The following is a 22,299-nucleotide window of genomic DNA, read 5'->3' on the forward strand; positions in this document are numbered from 1 at the left end:
GTCTGTGTCGCCTTAATCTATGTCCGACTGCCAAAGCTTCAGTTTCTGAGTCCATCGCAGCACAGAGCTGTAAAAATATTCAGGAATTATAACAAGAGATTTTTCATGTTTAAATGCCAGTTTCTCATATCAAGGGGTGACCTTTGAGCGGGTCATGTAGATGTGGGACTCTGTTAGAGGCCAATCGTGGGATTTCAACAATAAAATGACTTCAAGACTTCCGATTACAAAATTAGTCTTGTAATCTGAACAGCACAGCAACTCTGAGACTGGCGTCAACTGTTTGGAAAAGCTGATGAAAAATCTTAACTTGCCAGCCTGACTAAAAATTATCTGGATCTTGAATGTTTTGAGTTCAGCCCAAACAAATAGAAAGAAATACATTTAATAGTGGAATTAGCCAAAGGGAGATACATGTGTTCACCAGTAAATACATTAATGAGTCAAATATGTTCATGTGAAAATACAGAATATGTATTTGATGAATTTAACAAAGTTTCTGCAGTTTTGTTTTTCTTAGATGTTTGAATCTGCTTCTAATCTGAGCTTTGAAGTACTTCATTTACAAATGAAAATGGGAAAAACTCAAAAACAAAATATTGCAATTTTTTCTGAAGCACTAAATTCATCACAACTAAATTTTTGACAAGTTTATAAAAAGCAACTGTGATGTAAGGGTTAAGGTGTGTTTGAACACACTCTGATCAACGCTCCACTCCCTGAGTACAAATTCTCTTTTTAATACTTTAGAAAACGCCACGATTCATTTGAGAGCAGAAATAAAAAACACAAACATCAAAATAAGACAGAGGAACAAACATAAATCTATGCATATTTTTCTTTTAATGGGTTTCCTTTACTGGCATCTTTGGAGGAGGAACTGCAACCCTATGATATTCAGTAAAAGAAACAGCTAATAAATAGGCTTGTGAAGTGAATCTGTGCCGCATTACCACCTCTGACCACACGGGGGCGTACAGACCTGCGGCGCCACTGCCGGACTCAAAAGAACACTTTTATCCCAAGCTGTTTACAAGTGAGGAACAAAACCAGGCTTCAAAACAGTCAGAGGACAATCTTATAAACCCATTTTGACAAGAGGTGCAGGATTGTGTCTCTCTGTCTTCAAGAAGCTCTTGATGACACCTTTTTTTTTCCCCATCTTCATCTTTTTCTAACAGAACTGACAAAATCCAACATCGCTCTTCTGTATTGAACCTGTTCACCCTAGGGATTTTGGAGATGAATTTCGCCTGAACAGGCCTATCCAAATTCAATCAATATCTCCACAATTATAAGGACAATATGCATAATGTTCTCAATGGATAACTAAGACCTCACAACACTATACACAATACATTTCCAGTGTCAGAAAAATTGTGAATGTTCAAATGCCTGAGCAAATCGTGATAAACCAAAGAAAAATAAATGACATTTTTAACCTTGTCTAATTTTTTTTAGTTTGCACAGTGGAAAACACCATGATAGCAATGCATATAATTATAAAGATACCACTGCCTGGATTCAGCAACTCCTTGACTACAACTGTACCAAGTTACATGAGAATAGCTTAAAGCATATAGATTTTATAAAGGTTTTAGTGTTGATAGTACCAGGCGGACTCTCTATTTGGGCACTTGGATACCTATACTGGGCCAAAATGTGCCAAATGTGTTTTTTACCCTTTTTGAAGAGAATATGGCTATAAAATACTTTGATGATTTGATGATACAATCCTCAGCAGAAATCTTTCTACAAAATGGCAAGATATAAATCTACACTTTTTACACAGAATGGAGAAAACACAGTAGGTTTCGAAATATCTAGCTCCCATCGGTCGTTTATATCGTTGAGGTTATAGTAGGCTACGTGAAAAGGAATTCTTTGTATCTGCACTCGATTGCTCTTCCTCCGGAAGACCCGGATGTCTCGCACAGTAAAATTGAAATTGAATTGCAAGAACTGAATTTGAATTGTGAGAGAATGTAGATTCAGTTTTTCAATGCAATGATTCAAGTTGGCAATTCAAATTCAAATATAAATTATTCAAATTCAATTTCTAGTGGCACATATTTCTGCCCATATACAGGTCCTGGATAGATGGGAGGTTAGTCCCAATTATCCTCTCTGCAGACCTAATTGTCTGTTGCAGTCTGTGCCTGTCTAGTTTGGTGGCCGATCTGAACGGGACAGTGATGGACGTGCAGAGAACAGACTGAATGTAGAGTGTAAAAGAATGTAGAGTAGAAGGTGATCAGCAGCTGCTGTGGCAGGTTAAACTTCCTGAGTTGACGTAGGAAGTACAACCTTGGCTGAGCTTCTTCCTGACAGAGTTGATGTGGGTGGTCCACTTTAGGTCCCGGGAGATTGTGGATCCCAGGAACCTGAAAGTGTCTGAGGATGGTGGGGGGAGGCAAAGTGCATGAAAAAGAGCTAAGTGAATTACACTTTTTTTTCTCCGATAAGTTTGGTTAGTTCATGTATTCATTCCTATATGGAATCCAACAGAATAAAATAAGTAAAACTGTGTCAACTCAACAACCGCCACTTGTGCTTTCCAGACACAGACGGTCATATGATCCGCGTCACCAACATATGTCGGGTGAAATCTGGACACTGACACTCTGACATCATCACACTGAAAACATGACACGCTCAACGGCATAAGAAAATTGTTTTTTTTTTATCCTTGTGGGCGCAATATGAAAAAAAATTGTTTTTGGGCATCTGAGGTGACGACTAAAATTAAAACTTTGAGATAACAAAATCGTTTCTTTGCTCCGACATCGAAGACACCTAAAAAAAAGGCACGTCCCTGTGGCTCCGCCCCCCCAAAAAACACAAACACGTCAGTCAGGAAATACAGACTATTTTTATAAAATATTTTATTATTAATTCAAAAATGTATCAATTTCTTGGAAGACGGTGATTAATACCATCATTTGGAAGTTTCCTTTCCACGTTTTCTTTTTAATCTCAAATAACTTATTTACCGTGGACTTTCATACACGAGTCCTCAAATAGTCTTAAAACTTTGGACACGTTTCAGACGCTGCAGGTACACAATCATTAAGCATTCAGACACTTAAACACACAAAAAACAACATGTTTCTTGAAGAAACACTCCTCTGAAATGCGCTGGCTGCTGTTGAAGTGTACGCAGTGGAAAGGTTATTTCCTGTTCTTTGGAAGTTCACTTCAACGCTCCCTGAGGCGGCTGGATCGTCTCCAGACAACAAGCTCAGCCCGCAGCAACGATGCACGGCGGGTTTCACCGCCGGTGACACAAGTTCAACCTGCTAAAAATCCAACTGGATAAAAGACTTTGGTACAAACATGTCGAGTCTACTTTGCTCTTGTGCTTTTAATACATCAGTGTTCTTCTATATTACAGGAAATAAGCGGAGAAATATACTTTTAACACAGTAATGCTTATATACAGTAGATTGTCTTAAACAGAAGCACAATTTGTTAAAAAACAAACATATAGAAGTATAAATATAGCTGTAAATCAGTATATTCTGGTCAAATATGGACTACACACATACACAGATCTGTATTTATTTAGAAAAAATAAATGTTCCCTTTGGAGATCAAATAGCGAGCAGACATCTGGAAGCTGCAGCTGCTATTTGACGTCGCTCCAACAACTCTCGCAGGTGTTTGTCCTGAGGTGAAGTGCTCGCGTTGAAAAGCTGGACCTCACTGAGACGCTGGGAAGAAACCCAAAGTCAGATATGCTCTCACTGATTGATGTGGAGTCCCGAGGAGGCGCCGAGCTCAAAGGTGCATTAAACTGGTGTCTTCTAGCACCTGACTGTCGGTTTCCCACCGCTTGATCACACACGTGTCCTTCTGCATGAGCCAAGCCGGGACGTCACTCCAACATGGCGTCCAGCTGGTCCGCCAGGTCGTCGAACATGTTGCCGATGTCGTCCAGAATGTTCCCGGCGGACTTCACCGAGCTGGTGCTGAAACAGACACCAGGGATTAAATTTGGCTTTAAAAAACCTCTGGTGAGACGTCTGAGGATGCTGGACTCGTGTTCTTACGCACACTCATCCGCAAAAATTAAAACGCCATTTAATCGTATGTTACTAATTTACTATCATTTGAAAAACCACAAAAATCAACCTCAGACTATGACATATAAAACTCTTTACTCTGCTATTATTTATTAAATGCAACAAAAAGTGGGCAACATTAAGTACCCCCTTACTGCTTGATATCATTGGGGGTGTAGCCCTCTATAAAAGTTGAGCTTTCAGGTATCTGTTAACACAATGCCAAGAGGGGAAGACATACTGTAAGCAAGGATCTTAAATAAGCCACCGTTGATGCTCATCGAAAAGTTATATTCATGAAGAATGAAGTTTCTGAAAAGGTCAGAGTCCGAACCTCAGCCTGACTGAAATGCTCTGGACGGGGGTTCTGTGAACGTCGGAAAGAAGGACGGACGAAAAAGAGCCACGAGAAAGACTGATTTAGTTTAGTTTAGTCACGACTTATGGGGGTACTTAGTGTTGCCATGGATGTATTATAGAAATGGATGGTACATCGATAATGGCCGCGCATTCATTTCAATGCATTTTACTCACTCAGCGCATACGCTGAAAAAGTTCCTGACTTCCAGGTTTACTTCCACATACACGGGCCCATAGAGCATGCGCAGTTGAGTCACCTCCCATCATGCCCCGGGGCAATGACGCAAATATTAATATAATATGTATTAATATAATATATGAATTAATGTATATTATTACATGTATAGTATTACATATATTATTAATGTATTAATATAATATAATTACATAATATATATTAATATAAACATCCGTGGAATGCACGGTCACGGCTGACGTCACAGCCGTGACGTCACGCCAGAAAGAGACTTTTCTTTGACTTTTCTGGCCGTTATAAAACATTTTTGACAGATATAAAGTCCATGACTTAAAAATATAGAATACGAAGATTAGTAATTGCCGGTGATTACAGCTGGAGGTGTCCTGTGAACAGTTTTAGAGGCTTCTCTTTTACTATTGCGGTCTATGGGAAAAAGCTTTCTGGGCCCCATGGGATTTTTTGTTGCAGTACCGCGGCTGGCCACTGGAAAAAAATCGGCGTGCCTTCTGAGCGCGAGATTCGGGGGCTGAGTGTTGCCCATGTTTGCTTTTCGGTTTTATCTTTGAAATAAATTATTAGAGGTTAAAAGCCGCTGGAGGTCGTACGCTCTCCAAACTTCAACCTGCGTTCTCGCTGTAGCGCTTTAACAAAGGGCTCTTGGTCTCAGCGACGCGAGAGCTGCAGGAGTCCTTACCTGTCCACGGTGCTGCCGTGAGCCAGTCTGGTCTCCACCACCTTGAGCGCGGCCTCCAGCGACGTGCTGGTCTGTTCCAGCCTCTTCTGGGCCAGGACCTCCAGCCCGGCCACGCCGGCCGGAGTCGGCGCCGCTTTCCCCGCCTGAGCCGGCGGCGGCGAGGACAGCGAGCAGGGCGTCGGGGAAGACGGAGAAGAGAAGGAGATCCTCTGAACCGCGCAGAGGTTTGGTCCTGAGGAACAGGGAGAGCACATCAGAAATAAGCGCCGGGAACCAGGACGAATGTTTGAACGGGGAACGTCTGCTGACCTTTACCTGCCGGGGCCGTGCTGGGCTGAGGGAGTCGAGGCGCCGCCGCTTTCTGAGGACTCTCCGGCTTGGGCGTCTGCGTCGGTGGGAGCTTCACGGGTTTAGGACTCGGGATGCACGTCCGGGTGTGAATACCGCCGCCAAACGTCGGGGAGACGGTGTGGATCTGCACGCCGGTGAGCCTGGGGATGGACGTCTGCGGACTGGTGGGCGTGGAGCCGGCGGGCTGCTTGTGAGGACTGGCAGGTTTGGAGGACACCGGAGGCTTGGGGCCTTTCCCCAGCGAGCCGAACCGCCTGAAGACGTGCCTGTGCTGCTCCTGCTCCTCCTGGCCGCCGTCCCTGACCTTCTCGTTGGGGGCGGGAGCTTCCTCGGGCGTCCCGGCCTCCCTGTCCTTGGGTCGGTGCCGCCTCTTCACCGTGTCCGACTCCTTCAGGTTGAACTCCGGGAGCTCCAGACCGCCGGGGCTCTGCTCCGACCCCTCTGAGGGGGTCTTGGAGTCGCCGTCCGCCTGAGTGACGGCGCCGGCCCTGGGTCGCTGCTTGATGGTGAGGTTTCCCTCCTCGGCGAAGGGCAGGTGCTCCCCAGAACTCCTGGGGGTTCTCTCGCTCCTCCGAGCTTTCTGCTTCTCCTCAGACGTCGCCGTCGGACCTTCGTGTCTCTCCGAGTCCTTCTCCGGCTGCTCGCCTCCTGCTCTCCTCGGACCTGAGACTGGCGCCGCTCTGGGATGCTGCAGGACGACGTGGGCGGGGACGACGTGGGCGGGGAACCCGTGCGCGATCGGGGAGGAGAGCGGGCTGAAAACAGGCGTGACGGGGATGTGTGTCGGCGGTATGTCTATCCTCCTGGACGGGCTGCTGCCGCTGCCGCCGCTACTGCCACTGCCGCCCTCTAACCTGGCCGCGATGCTCCTCACGCTGCCGGCGGAGTCCGTCTCCACCCCTCCCTCCGCCTCCGCGCCGCCCCTCTGCTGATGCGTGGGGCTGCTGCTCACCGAGCTCATCCTCTTGGGCGGCGGCGGCGGCGGGCCTTTGTGCCGGGAACGGGCGGCGAAAGAGTGGCTGCGGTTGACGTGGCGCTGCGCTCCGCCGGGGCGCCCCGACTTCCGCGACAGGGTGGCGTAGGACGGCATGGCTGCGGAGGACGCCGCGGCGCGGGGGAAGACGGGGTCCTCGTCCTCGTCGGGCTCGCCGTCGGACAGGGCGTAGCGGGTCAGGCTCTGCGTGCGCTTCTTCTGGGCCGCCCGCTCCACCTCCCTCGCCGGGATCTGCGCCGGGGGCGGCCGCAGCACCGGGACGGCGCCGGGCAGGGGCTTGGAGAGCGTCCGCGGAGGACCGGGGACGGCCTTGTGCGTGGGGGACAGGGATGGGGGGGCGGGGGCCTGCTGGGGCTGGTACAGGCGGTGAGGAGACGGGGCGTGTTTGGCCTTGGCTGGGACGGCCGGGTAGGCGAAGCGGGGGCTCCTGCTCGGGGTCAGCGGGGGAGTCCCCGGGGTGCCAGACCAACCCGGGTGCTCCCACGGCTCCATCTTACCCCTGCCAGGACTGCCTCTCCCCCGCTTCCCCTCCTCCCCTCCCCCGCTGCCCAGACTCTCCTCGGACCGCCGCGGCGTCCTAGACGAGTACGGGGCGGCTTGGTGGTCCTGGGAATGTCCCGGATTTGAATTCCCGGAGTTCCCGGAGTTACCGGAGCCCCGCGAGCGCTTGCTGATGCTCTCCTGGCTGACGGACATGGCGGCGAGCACCGCGGACGAAGACACGCCCCTGATGGCGAAGGCCTCGGAGGCCCCGCCTCCCAGCTTGCCCATCATGGCGCTCTGCAGCTCGGCGCTCAGGTCGCTGTCCTGGAAGGAGAGCAGGGCCCTGGGGGTGCGGGGGGAGGGGCAGCAGGGGTCGGGCTGCGCTTCAGCGAGGGGATGAACGCCGCGCGTGGGCGTGTGCTCGATGACCACCAGCTCCAGAGCGGCCGGGGGCTTCCCTCTGGGGGTCTTCGCTCCGTTTCTGTCGCCGTGGTTACGGGAGCGATGGAGGTCACAGAGTCGCTTCACCGCCAACATCAGCTTCTTCTGGTGGCCTGGAACACAGATGATGAGGCGGGTTGATGTCGACACGATCACAGAGACTCAGCTCTTTAAGGAGCATTTCTGCATCTAGTAAACTTTTCTGCTCATCAGAATTAGTTAGAAAATCCAGCTCTTTGCAGGACACTGAGTAAGCTGCTTGCACTTATGACAAGATGACATGATGGTGTCTTTTTAGACGTAGCTTTCTTGTATAAACAGGGTTTATACAGCAATCCTTATGTTAAATTTAATACCAATTTAATACATTTTTCACTACCTTCAGATTTAAAAAAAAAAACTGTCACAACATTAAGTGTTAATCACGGACCTTTTAACATTAATACAGATTTTGACCTATAGAACACTATACAGAACAGATTTATAGACTCATTGATGTTGACCAGATGTTTCACATTTATTTCACTTTGTGAATGACAATAAAATAGACTGATTAAAATGTAAAAGGTAAAAAATAATACCAATTAAAAAAATAATAATACCTCTGACAATGAGTTTAACACTTTTAATGGCCTTAAATTTGGCAATTTTCATTTATCACCTTTTAATACTTTTTAAAACCCCGCGGAAACCCTGATAAAGGAAAAAAAATAAAGATTCTAGCATTAGCATGGCAGCACCCGTGTCCAACTGGACCCTCCTATGTGATTTTGTGCTTGTGTTGTTCTGTCAGATGTGAGTCGCTTTGGATAAAAGCGTCTGCTAAATGACAGTAGTAGTAGTAGCAGTAGTAGCAGTAGTAGTAGTAGTAGTAGTAGTAGTAGTTGTACGATGAAGTGCTCTCAAGGCCACGCAGTGATTCCATCACAGCATCACGTCTGGTTTTAATGCGCTGCTGCCTGACCGCCACCGAGATTCATTTTCAGCCTTTTTCCAGATTCTTGAAATCATGTTTGTTATTATTAATTATTATTATTATTATTATTATTATTATTATTATTATTATTATTATTATTATTATTATCATCATCATGTTCTGTAAGTGCTGGTATTCAAAGTCTTGTGAGCGTAGTTGTCTGTAGGCTGGTGAACCTCTGCACATAGTTACGCTGCAAAAACTCATTTCTAGAAACTTTTTTTAAAGAATCCTGGTTTCAAGACAATTCTTCTTCTTTGTCTCGTGTCCAGCAACTATTTCACTCTTTTAAGATTTCTAGTCAAGAAAAATTGTTAATTCTATTAGCAGAGTGATTTTTGTTCGAAGACATTGTCTAGATTGCTCTTATAGGATTTGTTTTTGCAGTGTAGAGACTCAGGTTTATATTCAACCAAACCAGCTGGATAATGTTTTCTTCATTTTTCCAGCCATTCGTTGCTCATGGCCCAACGTTTTAGTGGGACACGGACGACAAAAGGCTGACAAACAAAAGATCCGCTGCTGCCATCAAATTCAAAATGAGTTAATATTGTTAATGAGAGAACAAAATGTCTCACTAACAAGACTTTGAGTTTTTTTTCTACGTTTTATTGTGTTTTCTTGTGAATAAAATATGGGTTTATTAGATTTACATTCAGTTTTATTTCCATGTTACGTAGCGTGAGAGTTTTCTGAAGTCTTGGTGCAGAAACATGAAGTGTGGTCTCGAGTAAAGCTGTCAGATCTGTTGAAATCCAACTAAACGGTGACGCTTTTAGGATAAATTCATAAAATGCAGAAAATGCAGAACTGAAAGAGGAGACATCTTTGAAATGTTCTCACCCAGCTTGGTGATGCCGATCTCCTGCAGGTCCTCCCAGGTGATGTCTTTGATGATGGGGATGGAGTCGTAGCCGTTGTCACACAGCCTCTTCTGGTACTGAGGTAGTCCGATCACGCTTAGCCACTCCCCCAAGTCCGACTGAAACCACAAAACACACGCAGGCGTGGCCAAGGTTTTTAAAGCTACACAACAAATCAACTGCTAATCACTGCTGATGGTGAGACGGCTGTCGGACGGTTTCTCACTGGAATGTAATCTGGCAGCCACTCGGGGATGCTCAGTTTGGAGATCTCCATGGAGATCTTCTTCCTGTGGCCCGGTTTGGTCACTCCGATGGCCGTGAGGTCCTGCAGAGCACACCACAGTAAAAGAGCTGCTTAAGCGTGAGCCGTCAACGTTTCTGGCGCTGCTGCAGCTGCTGGGGCTAGATGGAGCAACGCTGGAACGTTTCTTACCTATAAACTAACCCTAGATGATGAAAATCCACTTTCACATGACAGACACTTAAATCCAACGCGTCTTTAGATTCAGGTGAACACAATCGAGCCAAAAAAGTAGAGGAAGGCTCGCTTGATTTTAAAGCTCTGAGAACATGAAATACTTTCAAAGGATTGTTTGTTGTATTTTCTGTAAAACAAGTGTATAACTTCATCTATTCAGAGGATGGTTGGGTTTTTGTGATGAACGCTAGATGGACATGAGATTTAATGTTGGGCTTTTGCTCATAATACTGCAAATAAAAGCTGAATAAAGTCATCATGAGCTGGTTTCTGAAGCTGAGGCTTTGGATCTTAGCCTTCGAGTCATCTTTATTGAGCCAGAACTGATCATATTTGGACAAAAATGCACCGCTGGGGAGGAACTGAAGACAAATATCCACTTTTTTATTTAAAACTAGTACCACCGGTGCACCGACAGCTAAAGGACTTATTTAGTTCCAGCGGGAGTATATTGAAGACAGATGTTTTGGTTGTAGTAGCCAGAGTTAGGCCCTAGTGGTCAGTCGAGGAACTGCACTTTCTTGGATGTGAACATGCTCATCACACTTCAACTACAAACAAACTACAAAAACATCTGTACGTCACTTTTCTACATCTGGGTGTTCTGATCTGATTTGAGGTCCCTGTTCCCCCTCAGATGTGCGGCTGGTACCTCGGGCGTCATCCTGCTGATGGTGGGGACGTCATATCCGGCTTTGATGAAGCTGGAGGTGTACTGCTCCAGCTGGAACTCGCGCAGCCACTGGTAGATGGCTTCAGAGTCCTGGAGACACACGAGGAACAGACTTCATTTCATTTTATTCTTTATTTCATTCAAAAAACAAAACAATTTAATACAAACACAAATACAAATGTTCCTAACTTATGAATGAAAAGGGAGCAGAAAGAAGAAAAATCTTATCTGATCTGCCCCTTTCACAAATAACATAAATTAATAATAATTAAAAAAAAAAAAAAAAACTAAGTGAATAAAAACAACTAAAATTAAATTAAAATAACATTAAATAAAATTACCACCGCCTACGGGTATGTCAATCAAACTCAACATTTTTCTTTATATTTCCTTAACATACAGGTTTTAATTGTTCTTTTGAATGTAATGTTTGATTTGGATTCAGATTGTTCCATAAATTGATTCCTTTCACAGAAACACAACGTTCCATCAATTTTGTCCTGCATCTTGGTTTTATAAAAATCTCTGTTCCTTTTAAGTTATACTTGCTTTTTCTTTTTTCAAATCTTTTCTGAATGTTGACTGGTAAAGTTTGTGAACTTGTGACTTGTGAAACGTCTCGCTCACAAACAAAAGCCCGCCCCCCTCCTCCTCCACTCACCTTGCCCTCCAGGAGCTCGTCTGGCCTGACGAAGCCTCTCTGGGGAGTGCTGTTGGCTTGGCGACGGGAACCACCTGAAAGACACACACGGCGGGTGTTAGAGGGCGACGACCTCAGGCGACCTCCAGAAGACGCCCGGACGGAGAGTGGTGTTGCACGGGTCTGATCCGAGCAGCTGTCAGAGTCTGAGCGGGCCATTGAAGGAGTCTTATCTACCTGATCTCAGCAGCCGCCCCACTCATCCCTCACTTATTGCCTCAGATCTCTCAGGAATGCACCTCCTCCTCCCCTCCGGCCCACCTTTGCCTCGGCTTCTGCCCCGAAGCCAAGCGTTCAGCTTTAATCGCTCCCCGCTTTTCTTCCCAGTCCTCCGCCCTGTCAGGAGACGCCCATCCTTTAACTCCTGCAGCCGACCATCACCTTTAACCAGGACGCACATTTCCCCTCACAAAGATAAACGCGAGTACGCAACGGGAGAAATACCGTATTTTCTGGACTATAAACCGCTACTTTCTTCATAGGTTTTGAACCATGCGGCTTATACAAAGGTGCGGCTATTCTGTGGATTTTTCTTCCACCGCTAGGGGGTGTGCTAACCAGAATTAGAATAAAAACTAAGACAAAATAAATGCAAAGAAGAATACGCCACTTCTTCTTTAGCAGATAGAAGTAGAAGCAGATTTCAAACAGATAAATAGATAAATAAATAGTGGTTATTTTCTCTTGGTTCTGTCCAGTTTTAATCAGCAAAGTTGCTGCCGTGTTAAAAGACACTGTTAGTAAAGGATCTATTTAGGTACAAACATGTACATCATTTACAGTTCAAAATCCTTCTGTACATGTAGTAAATATCTAATCTAACAACATAAAAATCTGCGGCTTGCATATCTTTTTTTTTTTTTTAAATAGAGCAGATGCGGCTTATATACAGGTGCGGCTTGTATATCTTTTTTTAATTATTTAAAAAAAAATAGAGCTGATGCGGCTTATAGTCCAGAAAATACGGCACTCGTTTTATGAAATATTATTCTTTTATTTGTCTAGATTAGCTTTTTTTCCCCCACGGAAACATTTGTGAGACTCACAGCCCAGATGCTGCACATGTTACCGTGACGACGCATCTGCCCCAGCATGTGATATTAAGTACTGCAGAGAGCAGGAGAGGCATCTGTCCCCGTTGGAGCACAGACGCTCCCACAAGACCGACATCAAGTAAAATAAAATGCGTGAGGAAAGAAACTCACGATGCAATAACAAATACATGTCTTTTCTGTTCTGATATTGTTCGAGAGCTGATCTAAGTACTGATCATTGATCATTTACACATCCAGGAGCAGAAATAACACGAAATAATCGGAGGAAGACTTCTTACTCTTCAGGAGGAATGTCAGCGGCGAAGCTCTGATGCCTGACCCTTCATCCTTCCTCATGTCTTGTGTTTAAGTCAGCTGCTCACTCCTTTTCCTGCCTTCCACTCTGTCTCTCCTTCCTTTAACTAACATGTTTTACTCCCTCTGCTCCTGATCTTGACTCCACCTTCAGATCCCTCCCATTCAGCCAGAGGTCAGCTGAGGTCAGCAGAGTCCTCGCCTCCTCTCAGGATGACGTCTAAACATCCGTGAGAACTTCTAAGCACACAAGGAAGTTTTCGTTACACCTGACGGCGTTAAACCTCCTCATCTCTGCAGGCGGTGGAGGTTTCTTAGACGAGGATGCTGGGTGAGCGGTGGACAGATAAGGGTTTTTAAATCGCTGAGGTTCCTCTCTCTGCGTCTCAGTTCGGTTTAGACCAGCGGTAAAATGGCCCAGTGTGCAGAACAAGAGCGCTCCAGCTCCTGATAAAAAGGCGGCGCTGTGACGCACCGAGGGATAACATGACGTTAACTCTTAAACGCAACTCTGTTTTTTTCCCAATATTTTCTTTAAACAGTCCAATAAAACTTTAAAATCAATCTGATTCATAATCGTCTGACTTAAAAGGATTAAAGTTATCCAAGTTGATGTCCTACATCATCAGTTTGTCCGTCTTCACAGAGAGATATTGATGGGATTCACTTATATCTGTTATTTTCTTCTCGTTATACATCGTGGTGCTGTTTTCTATTTCACCACTAGATGTCGCTGAAACGACTGAACGAACCAACGCCGGAGACAACTGCTGAAGTGGTTCAGAGCTGGTTTGATGATTCATTTGAACATCGTTACTAAACTGTCTTGTTTTAGGTGAAAATATGTTCACCAATGGGTGAGAAAAATCTTAAAACGAGTAAAATATTCTTCTAATTTTCTTGAAACAAGCCTTGTTGTGAGGGCAGCAGCCTCAGTAGAGGTCCAGACCGACGGTCTCAAGTTGGAGGTACTGATTTATGGGCAGAAATATGTGCCACTAGAAACTGAATTTGAATCATTTATATTTGAATTTGAATTGCTCAACTTGAATAATTGCATTAAAAAACTGAATCTGAATCACATAATTTGAATTTGTATTGTTTAATTTGAATCATTGCATTGAAAAACTGAATCTACATTCCGAAAAACTGAATCTACATTCAGCTCTCACAATTCAAATTCAGTTCTTGAAATTCAATTTCAATTCTACTGTGCCAGACATCCGGGTCCTCTGGAGCCGTGATTCCCAACCCCCGGTCCCCGGACCGGTACCGGTCCGTAGAGCCGTTACTACCGGGCCGTGGAATGGCTTGTGTTCCGATCATAATTAGGGCTGCAACGACGTTGTCGACAAAAAGCGATAATCAAAATTGTCGGCAATTGTCACCAGACGGTTTTTTCCCAATGGAGTGAGGCATCTCACTTCACTTCACCTCATACAATCTCTGCCCAGAGCCGCGTGTCAGCGCAGCTTTTTTTTTTTTTTTTTTTTTCTTTTTTGCGTCTCCCCGCACCAGACAACTGCGCTCACTGATCAATACTCCAGATGCTGATCAATGATGAGCAGGGGTCCGTTTCACAAAGCAGGTTTAGTGAGAACTCTGAGTCTGTTAACCCTGAAATGAGGGAAACTGAGTTTTCCGTTTCACAAAGGGAGGTAACCCAAACCAGAGAAAGAGAGGTAACTCTAGCCTGTTTCACAAAGAGAGGTAACTTAAGCTCTCGGTCAGTTACTGCAGTAACAGACTCTCTGAACCTAACCTGGACCAGGTTTATATCAATGAACCTGGAGTTTCTCTGCGTCTCCGCCTCTTTCAGAGCCGCACGCACATTTGATTTCCTCATTCATTCAGTCAGCAGGCGAGTTTTGGCGAAGTTCTGCCGTCTGTCATTAAAAACAGAGTCAGTATTTTAGAAGTCCATTGTCACGAACATGGCATGTCCTTTTGATGAAGACACAATTGATGAAGGTGCAGAATTAATGCGCAGAAAATTAAATATTCGTCGGGATATGGTTATCAAGACCACGTAATACATGTATATTACAGTACATAGTCTCATTACAGGCAAAGCAATATGTGTTAATCCTTTATTTGTTATAATTTTGATGATTGAATTGTTTATTGATTTCATAATATATTCAAATTTTTTGAGATTTTTTATTTGGGGTTTCATAAACTGTGAGCCATAATCACCAAAATTATAACAAAGGCTTGAAATATCTCACTTTGCATGTAGTGGGAAATAATATTTGTTTCACCTTAAGTTGAATTTACTACGAATGAAGTTTTGCAATATATTCAAATTTTCCGACCTCCACCTGTATATTATTACATGAATAAATAAGAGCATAATACAGGGGTCTCCAACTCCGGTCCTGGAAAGACCTATCCAGCATGTTTTAGGTGTCTCCCTGCATGAATGACAGCAGCAAAGTTGAATAAAATATCTATTTTTCATTGAAGTACCCATCTTTCTCGTGTTTATTATCATTTGCCACATAATTAAAGCAACCTCATACTAAATTTAAGAAAACAATTTTTGCATTTTTTTGTCATATAATTTCATCCAAAACTTGTCGAAATGTGTTTCTTTGAGTGGCAGCCCTGTCATGGCTTGGCGGACAATAAGTTCTGGTACCCGACCGGACTGAACAGCGCCATGCACAGGTGCTGCATGCAGGTTAAGTTCAGTCAGCTGCAGAGATGAGCGGACCTCAGCAAACCTCCATGAGCCGTTTCTTTACTAGTTGTTCGAGTAAAAGAAATAGTGATGAACAAGTGGAAAATCCTACCAAAAAGAAAAGCAAACGCTTTAATCGCAAGTACGACATTATGTATATAAAATACGGATTTGTTGCAACGGGCGATTTGGAGGCGCCAAACACACTTTGTATTTTATGTGGAGAAACGCTCGCCAACGAAGCAAAAGAAGCCATCCAAGCTTCAAAGACACTTAAATACAAAACATCCTTCTCTCAAAGACAAACCAGTGGAAGGAAAAAACGTGACTTAGATTTGCAGAAGCAAGTTTTAAAGGCCACAACATCAGCTAACGTCGCTGATGATAGCCTGCATTTTAAAATGCATTGTTTTTTTCTAAAATGTTTATTAAAATTGACATAAATTGTCAACCGGTCCCTGAGCTTTTTGTTTATACTTCTGCTGGTCCTTGGCACAAAAAAGGTTGGGAACCCCTGCTCTGGAGGAACAGCAATCGAGTGCAGATACAAAGAACTCGGGTATCAGTCACGTGACGTTTTTTGTTGTCAGCGCCATCTTGAGGACCGACCGGGGACATGTGTTTAATGCGTGTGTTTTATAATAGATCCATGGTTTAATGGTGCCTGTACTGCTTAAACAACCTTAACTTGCTCAATTCTCAACAGATTTTCAAACAGTTTGGTTTGTTATGAACGTCAGAGATGTAGTTATGACACTGCATACTTGTGAATAATTATAAACATTGAAAAACGTACTTTTGTATGAAAATAACCAGAAACAGATAGCTATGACATGGTATTTATATTAAATGAACATTTCTATAGTATTCTTAGTAATATTTATATTTACATTATAACACATATATGATTACCTTATAATATATATATATATATATATATATATATATATATATATATATATATATATATATATATATATATATATATATATTATTACTACATTATAACATGTTTATATATTATTACATTATGATGTTTTTATATTATGACAATGTGTGTATTATATGTGTATATGTGTACATTATAACATGTGTGTGTGTGTATATATATATATGTTATAATGTAATAATATAAATACATGTTATGTCATTATATATATATATATATATATATATATATATATATATATATATATATATACATACATGTTATAAGGTAATAATATATGTGATAATGTAAATATAAATATTACTAAGAATACTATAGAAATGTTCATTTAATATAAATACCATGTCATAGCTATCTGTTTCTTGTTATTTTCATACAAAAGTACGTTTTTCAATGTTTATAATTATTCACAAGTATGCAGTGTCATAACTACATCTCCGACGTTCATAACAAACCAAACTGTTTGAAAATCTGTTGAGAATTGAGCAAGTTAAGGTTGTTTAAGCAGTACAGGCACCATTAAACCATGGATCTATTATAAAACACACGCATTAAACACATGTCCCCGGTCGGTCCTCAAGATGGCGCTGACAACAAAAAACGTCACGTGACTGATACCCGAGTTCTTTGTATCTGCACTCGATTGCTGTTCCTCCAGAAGACCCGGATGTCTGGCACAGTAGAATTGAAATTGAATTTCAAGAACTGAATTTGAATTGTGAGAGCTGAATGTAGATTCAGTTTTTCGGAATGTAGATTCAGTTTTTCAATGCTATGATTCAAATTAAACAATACAAATTCAAATTATGTGATTCAGATTCAGTTTTTTAATGCAATTATTCAAGTTGAGCAATTCAAATTCAAATATAAATGATTCAAATTCAGTTTCTATGATTCAAATTCAGTTTCTAGTGGCACATATTTCTGCCCATACTGATTCTCATCCTCGCTGCTTCACACTTCTGTTTAACTAATACTAAATAAAACCTTGCAGTTATGACGCGAGTATCATCCCATCCATCCAACATCTGCCTGCTTTCTACACCTGCTGCACCTTGATCTGGTTCAGAGGAGGCGGGGTGCTACCTGGACAGGCCACCAGGGGGAGTTAGGTATTTGGGGGGGGTTATAATAATAGATGGATGCTAGGAATGGGCGATATTTTACCGTTCACGATAAACCGTCAAAAAAATTCCTCACGGTAAGAATTTGTATCTCGCGGTAAAAATGATAAATTCCCGTTGATGACGTTTTTGTGTAAAACTGGTTTATGGTTCTGTGTTAAATCCACGCACAACGTATGTGAAGGAAGGAAGGAAGGAAGGAAGGAAGGAAGGAAGGAAGGAAGGAAGGAGGAAAGAAGGAAGGAAGGAAGGAGGAAAGAAGGAAGAAAGAAAGAAAGAAAGAAAGAAAGAAAGAAAGAAAGAAAGAAAGAAAGAAAGAAAGAAAGAAAGAAAGAAAGAAAGAAAGAAAGAAAGAAAGAAAGAAAAATTCCTGTTGATACATTTTTGTGTAACAAACATGGCGGATCTGAGAGCGAGATAGATTTATAGTTACAAAGGTGGAGTTGAATTGGTATTTTTTTTTATCGTCATTTTTATCGTTATCGGGATAAATGCCAAAAATTATCGTGATACATTTTTTTAGTCCATACCGCCCATCCCTAATGGATGCACCCCAACTTTTAGCTAAAACAAGAAAAGGAGGAAATGTTCCCGACTGCGACTCACCTGCAGATCCGTCAGCATGTTTACTTTGGTCTCCTGTTTCTCCAGCAGAGGGCGCCATCTGCACACACAAAACACCATCAAGCCCCCCTGAAGAACCATCTCATTCTCCAAGTATTCTTTCACAGATCTATACAAACAGCAGACCTTGCCAGTGTCAGCATTTTGGCGATTGTGAGCGCCGTTCTGTCGGTGGCCGCTCTCCGAGCTCTGGCCGCTGCCGGCGCTGCGACTGCTGCCCACACTCCCGGTGCTGCCCACGCTGCTCCGGTCACCTGAGGGGAGACGGGCAGCGCCATCAAGGACGGGCAGCAGTTCAAATGACAATCAGGGAGAGTTGGAGGGCTGGGAAACAGGGGACATGGGTTAATGTGTGAGGAATTAATTCATATTCCTACTTAAACTCCTTGAACTCTTGCAAATTTAATGAAAATGTCAATTCCAATTTTCTGGTTGTGGACGAGAGACGAGTCTGGCAGGAAAACACGTCCAGCTCACGAACCGCCTGTGATCGCAGCATGTGCTAACAAACCTTCCCCGCTCCCACATCAAACAGAGAGACTTTGTACCCTCAAAAAAGTTATGTTGTCTTTTTAAGAGAACGACTGATGCAACGCCGCGGTAACACATCTGTCTCGGCTCCTGCTGTTGCCGGGATACAGATATAAATGGGACTGGAACCAGACTAAGAGTAATAAAGTACTGCTCACATGCAGAGGCTGCAGGCGTTTGGAGCTTCACAGTCCAGTGCTGGATTTGGTTCAAGCGTCTCTGATTGTTTGTCCTCTACCTCACGGCTTTTACAGAAAAATTTTACTCTTTTGGTCATTAAAAAAAAGCAATATGAGCCCAAATTACACTGTTTTTTCAGTGGAACAGAAGTAAAATTGCGAACTACTTAAAAAAAAAAAGACTTGAATACATTTAAGCAGGTTTAAATGGGTAGAAGGCGACATGAAAGCAGCTTCCTGCAGCTCATTTGTCCACGTCGTCTGTAATCCTCAATAATGAGAGCAGTGAGGGTTTTTTAGTGCTGAATTACACGACATCCAGGTTTGTCACACTTTCTACATTTGTGCGGAGGAGACGGGGTTCGTGAAAAACACCAGGAGAGACAACAAAATGTGCTGTTTTAGCCTGTTTTAAATGCAAAACAGCCAAATGAACAACTACTATTGGAGCAAAAGCGACCAAGAAACAGGCGGGGTGGGGGGGGCATGAGGTTGAAGTTAGTGAGAAAAAAAAAAGATCAGAGATTAAGAAGATTAAAATGTATATATACATATATATGCTTTAAGTTTTACCAAACGTGTATTAACCATTAATATATATGCAGACAAGGTAAAAAAAAGTACTATTATAAACAGGTGAAGACACAATTACATCAAATGCTCTCAACCGACATTAAAAACATACTTTAGTATGAAATTAGAAATTATCTCTTTTTTGTTCAAAACAAAAAAAACAGCAAACAAAAGTTTTATTATTTTGAAGGATTTTGGGAGAAAATGAGCAGGTTTGGGGCAACATGGGGGGCAGAGGAGGCAGACGGGACGTGCCGCTCACTCACCATGGGGGGGCGGGGGTTAGAGCTGCTGGATTACTGGGGGGGGGGGGTAGCAGGGTGGAAGGTCGAGACTTTGGGACAAAAACACATACAGATGGGAAAAGCCTTCCTAAGAAGCTCCAGGGACTGCTGGTGGTCTACAGGTTAGCATGAGGGAGGGGGGGCCACACACTCTTACCAGTGGGGGAGCTCCTGAGGACCCAAATGTCCTGGGGGGGGCTAGGCGGGGCTGACAGCTGACTGCCCAGCGGAGCACCTAACAAAACACACCGGCTTTAGACACACACTCGCCGTCCTGCCTACGCTCCACAGAGCTGGGACCGGTCCTAGCAGGCTGTCCCCAGGCAGCGGGGCACGGATCAGGGGCCTGGGGGGGCCGGGGGGGTCAGGGGGGTCGGGGGGGACCTCGACAGGGTCGCAAAACAACCACAAACCAGGAGGTGTTTTGGGTGCTACGGTGCTAAGGGGGTGAGTGTATGTGTGTACCTGCAGGGTCGTAGCCCAGGATGTACGGGTCGTCGGTGTGGGGGGCGGGGCCTGAGCGAGGGGCTCTGGGCCCGGCGGGGGGCCGCTGGCAGGGCAGCGAGGCCTGGCGCGAGAGCGTGCCCCCTAGGGTCAGGGAGACAGGGGTGTGGGTGAGCGGGGCATGCAGGTCCGTGTGAGAGGAGCAACCACTCCCAATCATGAGTTAGTGGTGTGATTTTAGCTCGGAGAGAATATGGGAAGAGAAGGAAAAATGTAAATCCTCTCCGGAGTTACGTAAGAGCTGCTGAACGGGAGGGTGGGATCTCCGGCGACACTGAGAGGGCTTACTGCTGCTCCGTGTGCTGCTGGTCCATGTTTGCTGACACCGCTGACATTATCACAGAGCAGACACACACACACACACACACACACACACACACACACACACACACACACACACACACACACACACACACACACACACAGCTGAGTTTGCCTCACAAGCAAAGAGTCTTTCAGACTTGGAGTCAAACTCTTTCTCATGTCTCTCCTCCCTCCAGCATCAGCACACACACACACACACACACACACACACACACACACACACACACACACACACACACACACACACACACACACACACACACACACACACACACACACACACACACACACACACACACACACACACACACACAGACACACACACAGACACACACACACACACACACACACACACACAGACACACACACACACACACACACACACACACAATTACCCTGCACAGACTGTGAGGGCTTTAGCACTGAGCTGACACTTTGCAATCTGGCCACAGTAATCCTATTAATGCTCATCTCTGGATGTGACAATATACAGTGTGTGTGTGTGTGTGTGTGTGTGTGTGTGTGTGTGTGTGTGTGTGTGTGTGTAGGCGGCGGGGTTCAGCTCGTGCGTTAGCCTCCATGTCTGCTACTGGACCTCTCACAGCTGCAAAACAAGCATCAAGCCCTGATTCCTTTTATTCACCAGAGATTAAAAGTGAGATGCCTCATGAGCCGTCGAGTGAGTTGGAACTTACTGCAGTAAGTAACGTCGTCCTAATGGAGAAAACTTAGAGGATGATAATCTCCGGGTTTTGTTTTATCCATAAAACCAAGAATTCTTTAAAAGGAACCTGTAATAATGTGACTAATGGCACTTTTCCACTAGTACATACTCAGCCCGGCTCTCCTCCACTCGGTTTGGTTCTTTTCCACTAGGGGTCTAACGTGCGAGTAGATACTTTTCTGAAACTACTCTGCTGAGGTTCTAAGTGGCTGAGTCGGCTGTATCTGACATCATCACACTACAGGACACCAATTGGTCGGGGGTTGGAGTCAGACGTCTGAGTCAGGATGTGACATCAGAGAAAGAGCGACTCTGACGGCTTCTTGTTCATTTTATTTGACCAGCAACGGCAGCAAAAGTCTGTTTGGTGATCCAACTCTGAGGTGCAGATGTTCATAAACATGGTGGTTGAGGAGAGAATTAAAAAGGGATCTAGACGGGGGATAAGGAACGACAACATCTACCAGAAGATGTGTCAGTATATAGCTGCTTGCGGCTCCCAGCGGACTTTTCAGCAGCGCCGAGACAAACAAAAAAAAATTACAAAGCCTCACTGCTTGAAGCTTCTCTCACTCTCATTTTTTAACTTGATATCAAACACAAGCGACAGACCTAGCAGCACATATACATGTATCATCTCCTCCATGTTCTACATCTTTAGTGTTGTTGTCTTCTTTGTTTAGATCTCACAATCAAATACGTCAAAGCAGCTTTGCTCTAACCCGCCTACTTCTGCTCCAGGTGCTGAATTGTTATGGAAAAGAAACCAGGCCGAGTTGAGATGAGTAGAGCCGAGTAGGTACTAGTGGAAAAGTGCCATAAGGTTCTGACTTCATACTTAAAGACACTTTATGTAGCTACGCCACCCCTGACCACAAGGGGGCAGCACGCCACAGGGAGGCTCCCCGTCAGCAGAGCTGCAGTTCATCAATGAACCACCAGGGGGGGGCGGGGCTCCAGAAGTGGGTTCCCCCCCACCCCCGTGGTGACATATCCAACTTTAACTTTAACATATTTACAGGCTAATTCAACATAAACAGATGTGCTCAGCACGCGTGAACATCTCAGGTGTCGTAACAGATCTGTTTATAACGTGAACTTTGAACTTTGCAGGAGCTTCTAACTTTTCAAAACTTGTACCAGTAGTGCTACTAAGTAAGAAAACATAATAA

At 44.3% G+C, this 22,299-nt stretch overlaps 1 protein-coding gene across 5 annotated transcripts in view; it reads right to left on the bottom strand.

Annotated features, from left to right (window-relative positions):
• Positions 1-2,865: 2,865 nt before the first annotated feature.
• The window catches only part of LOC133419391 (caskin-2-like), a 77,389-nt gene continuing 57,955 nt past the window's right edge, over positions 2,866-22,299 (bottom strand). Inside the window, exons 12-22 of one of the 5 annotated variants that reach the window (XM_061708549.1) lie at positions 20,041-20,163; positions 19,733-19,810; positions 18,135-18,262; positions 17,991-18,048; positions 11,241-11,314; positions 10,559-10,669; positions 9,652-9,753; positions 9,406-9,544; positions 5,633-7,699; positions 5,318-5,549; positions 2,866-3,971 (exon numbers count right to left, since the gene is read on the bottom strand). In XM_061708549.1, coding sequence (XP_061564533.1) covers positions 3,878-3,971; positions 5,318-5,549; positions 5,633-7,699; positions 9,406-9,544; positions 9,652-9,753; positions 10,559-10,669; positions 11,241-11,314; positions 17,991-18,048; positions 18,135-18,262; positions 19,733-19,810; positions 20,041-20,163 — 3,206 coding nt within the window. In that variant the 3' untranslated portion in view covers positions 2,866-3,877. Of the gene's footprint in view, positions 3,972-5,317; positions 5,550-5,626; positions 7,700-9,405; positions 9,545-9,651; positions 9,754-10,558; positions 10,670-11,240; positions 11,315-17,990; positions 18,049-18,134; positions 18,263-19,732; positions 19,811-20,040; positions 20,164-22,299 lie in introns of all 5 variants that reach the window. The other 4 variants (XM_061708548.1, XM_061708552.1, XM_061708551.1 and 1 more) reach the window with 4 other exon arrangements.

Source organism: Cololabis saira, chromosome 19 (assembly GCF_033807715.1).
Source record: "Cololabis saira isolate AMF1-May2022 chromosome 19, fColSai1.1, whole genome shotgun sequence".
Classification (NCBI taxonomy): domain Eukaryota; kingdom Metazoa; phylum Chordata; class Actinopteri; order Beloniformes; family Belonidae; genus Cololabis; species Cololabis saira.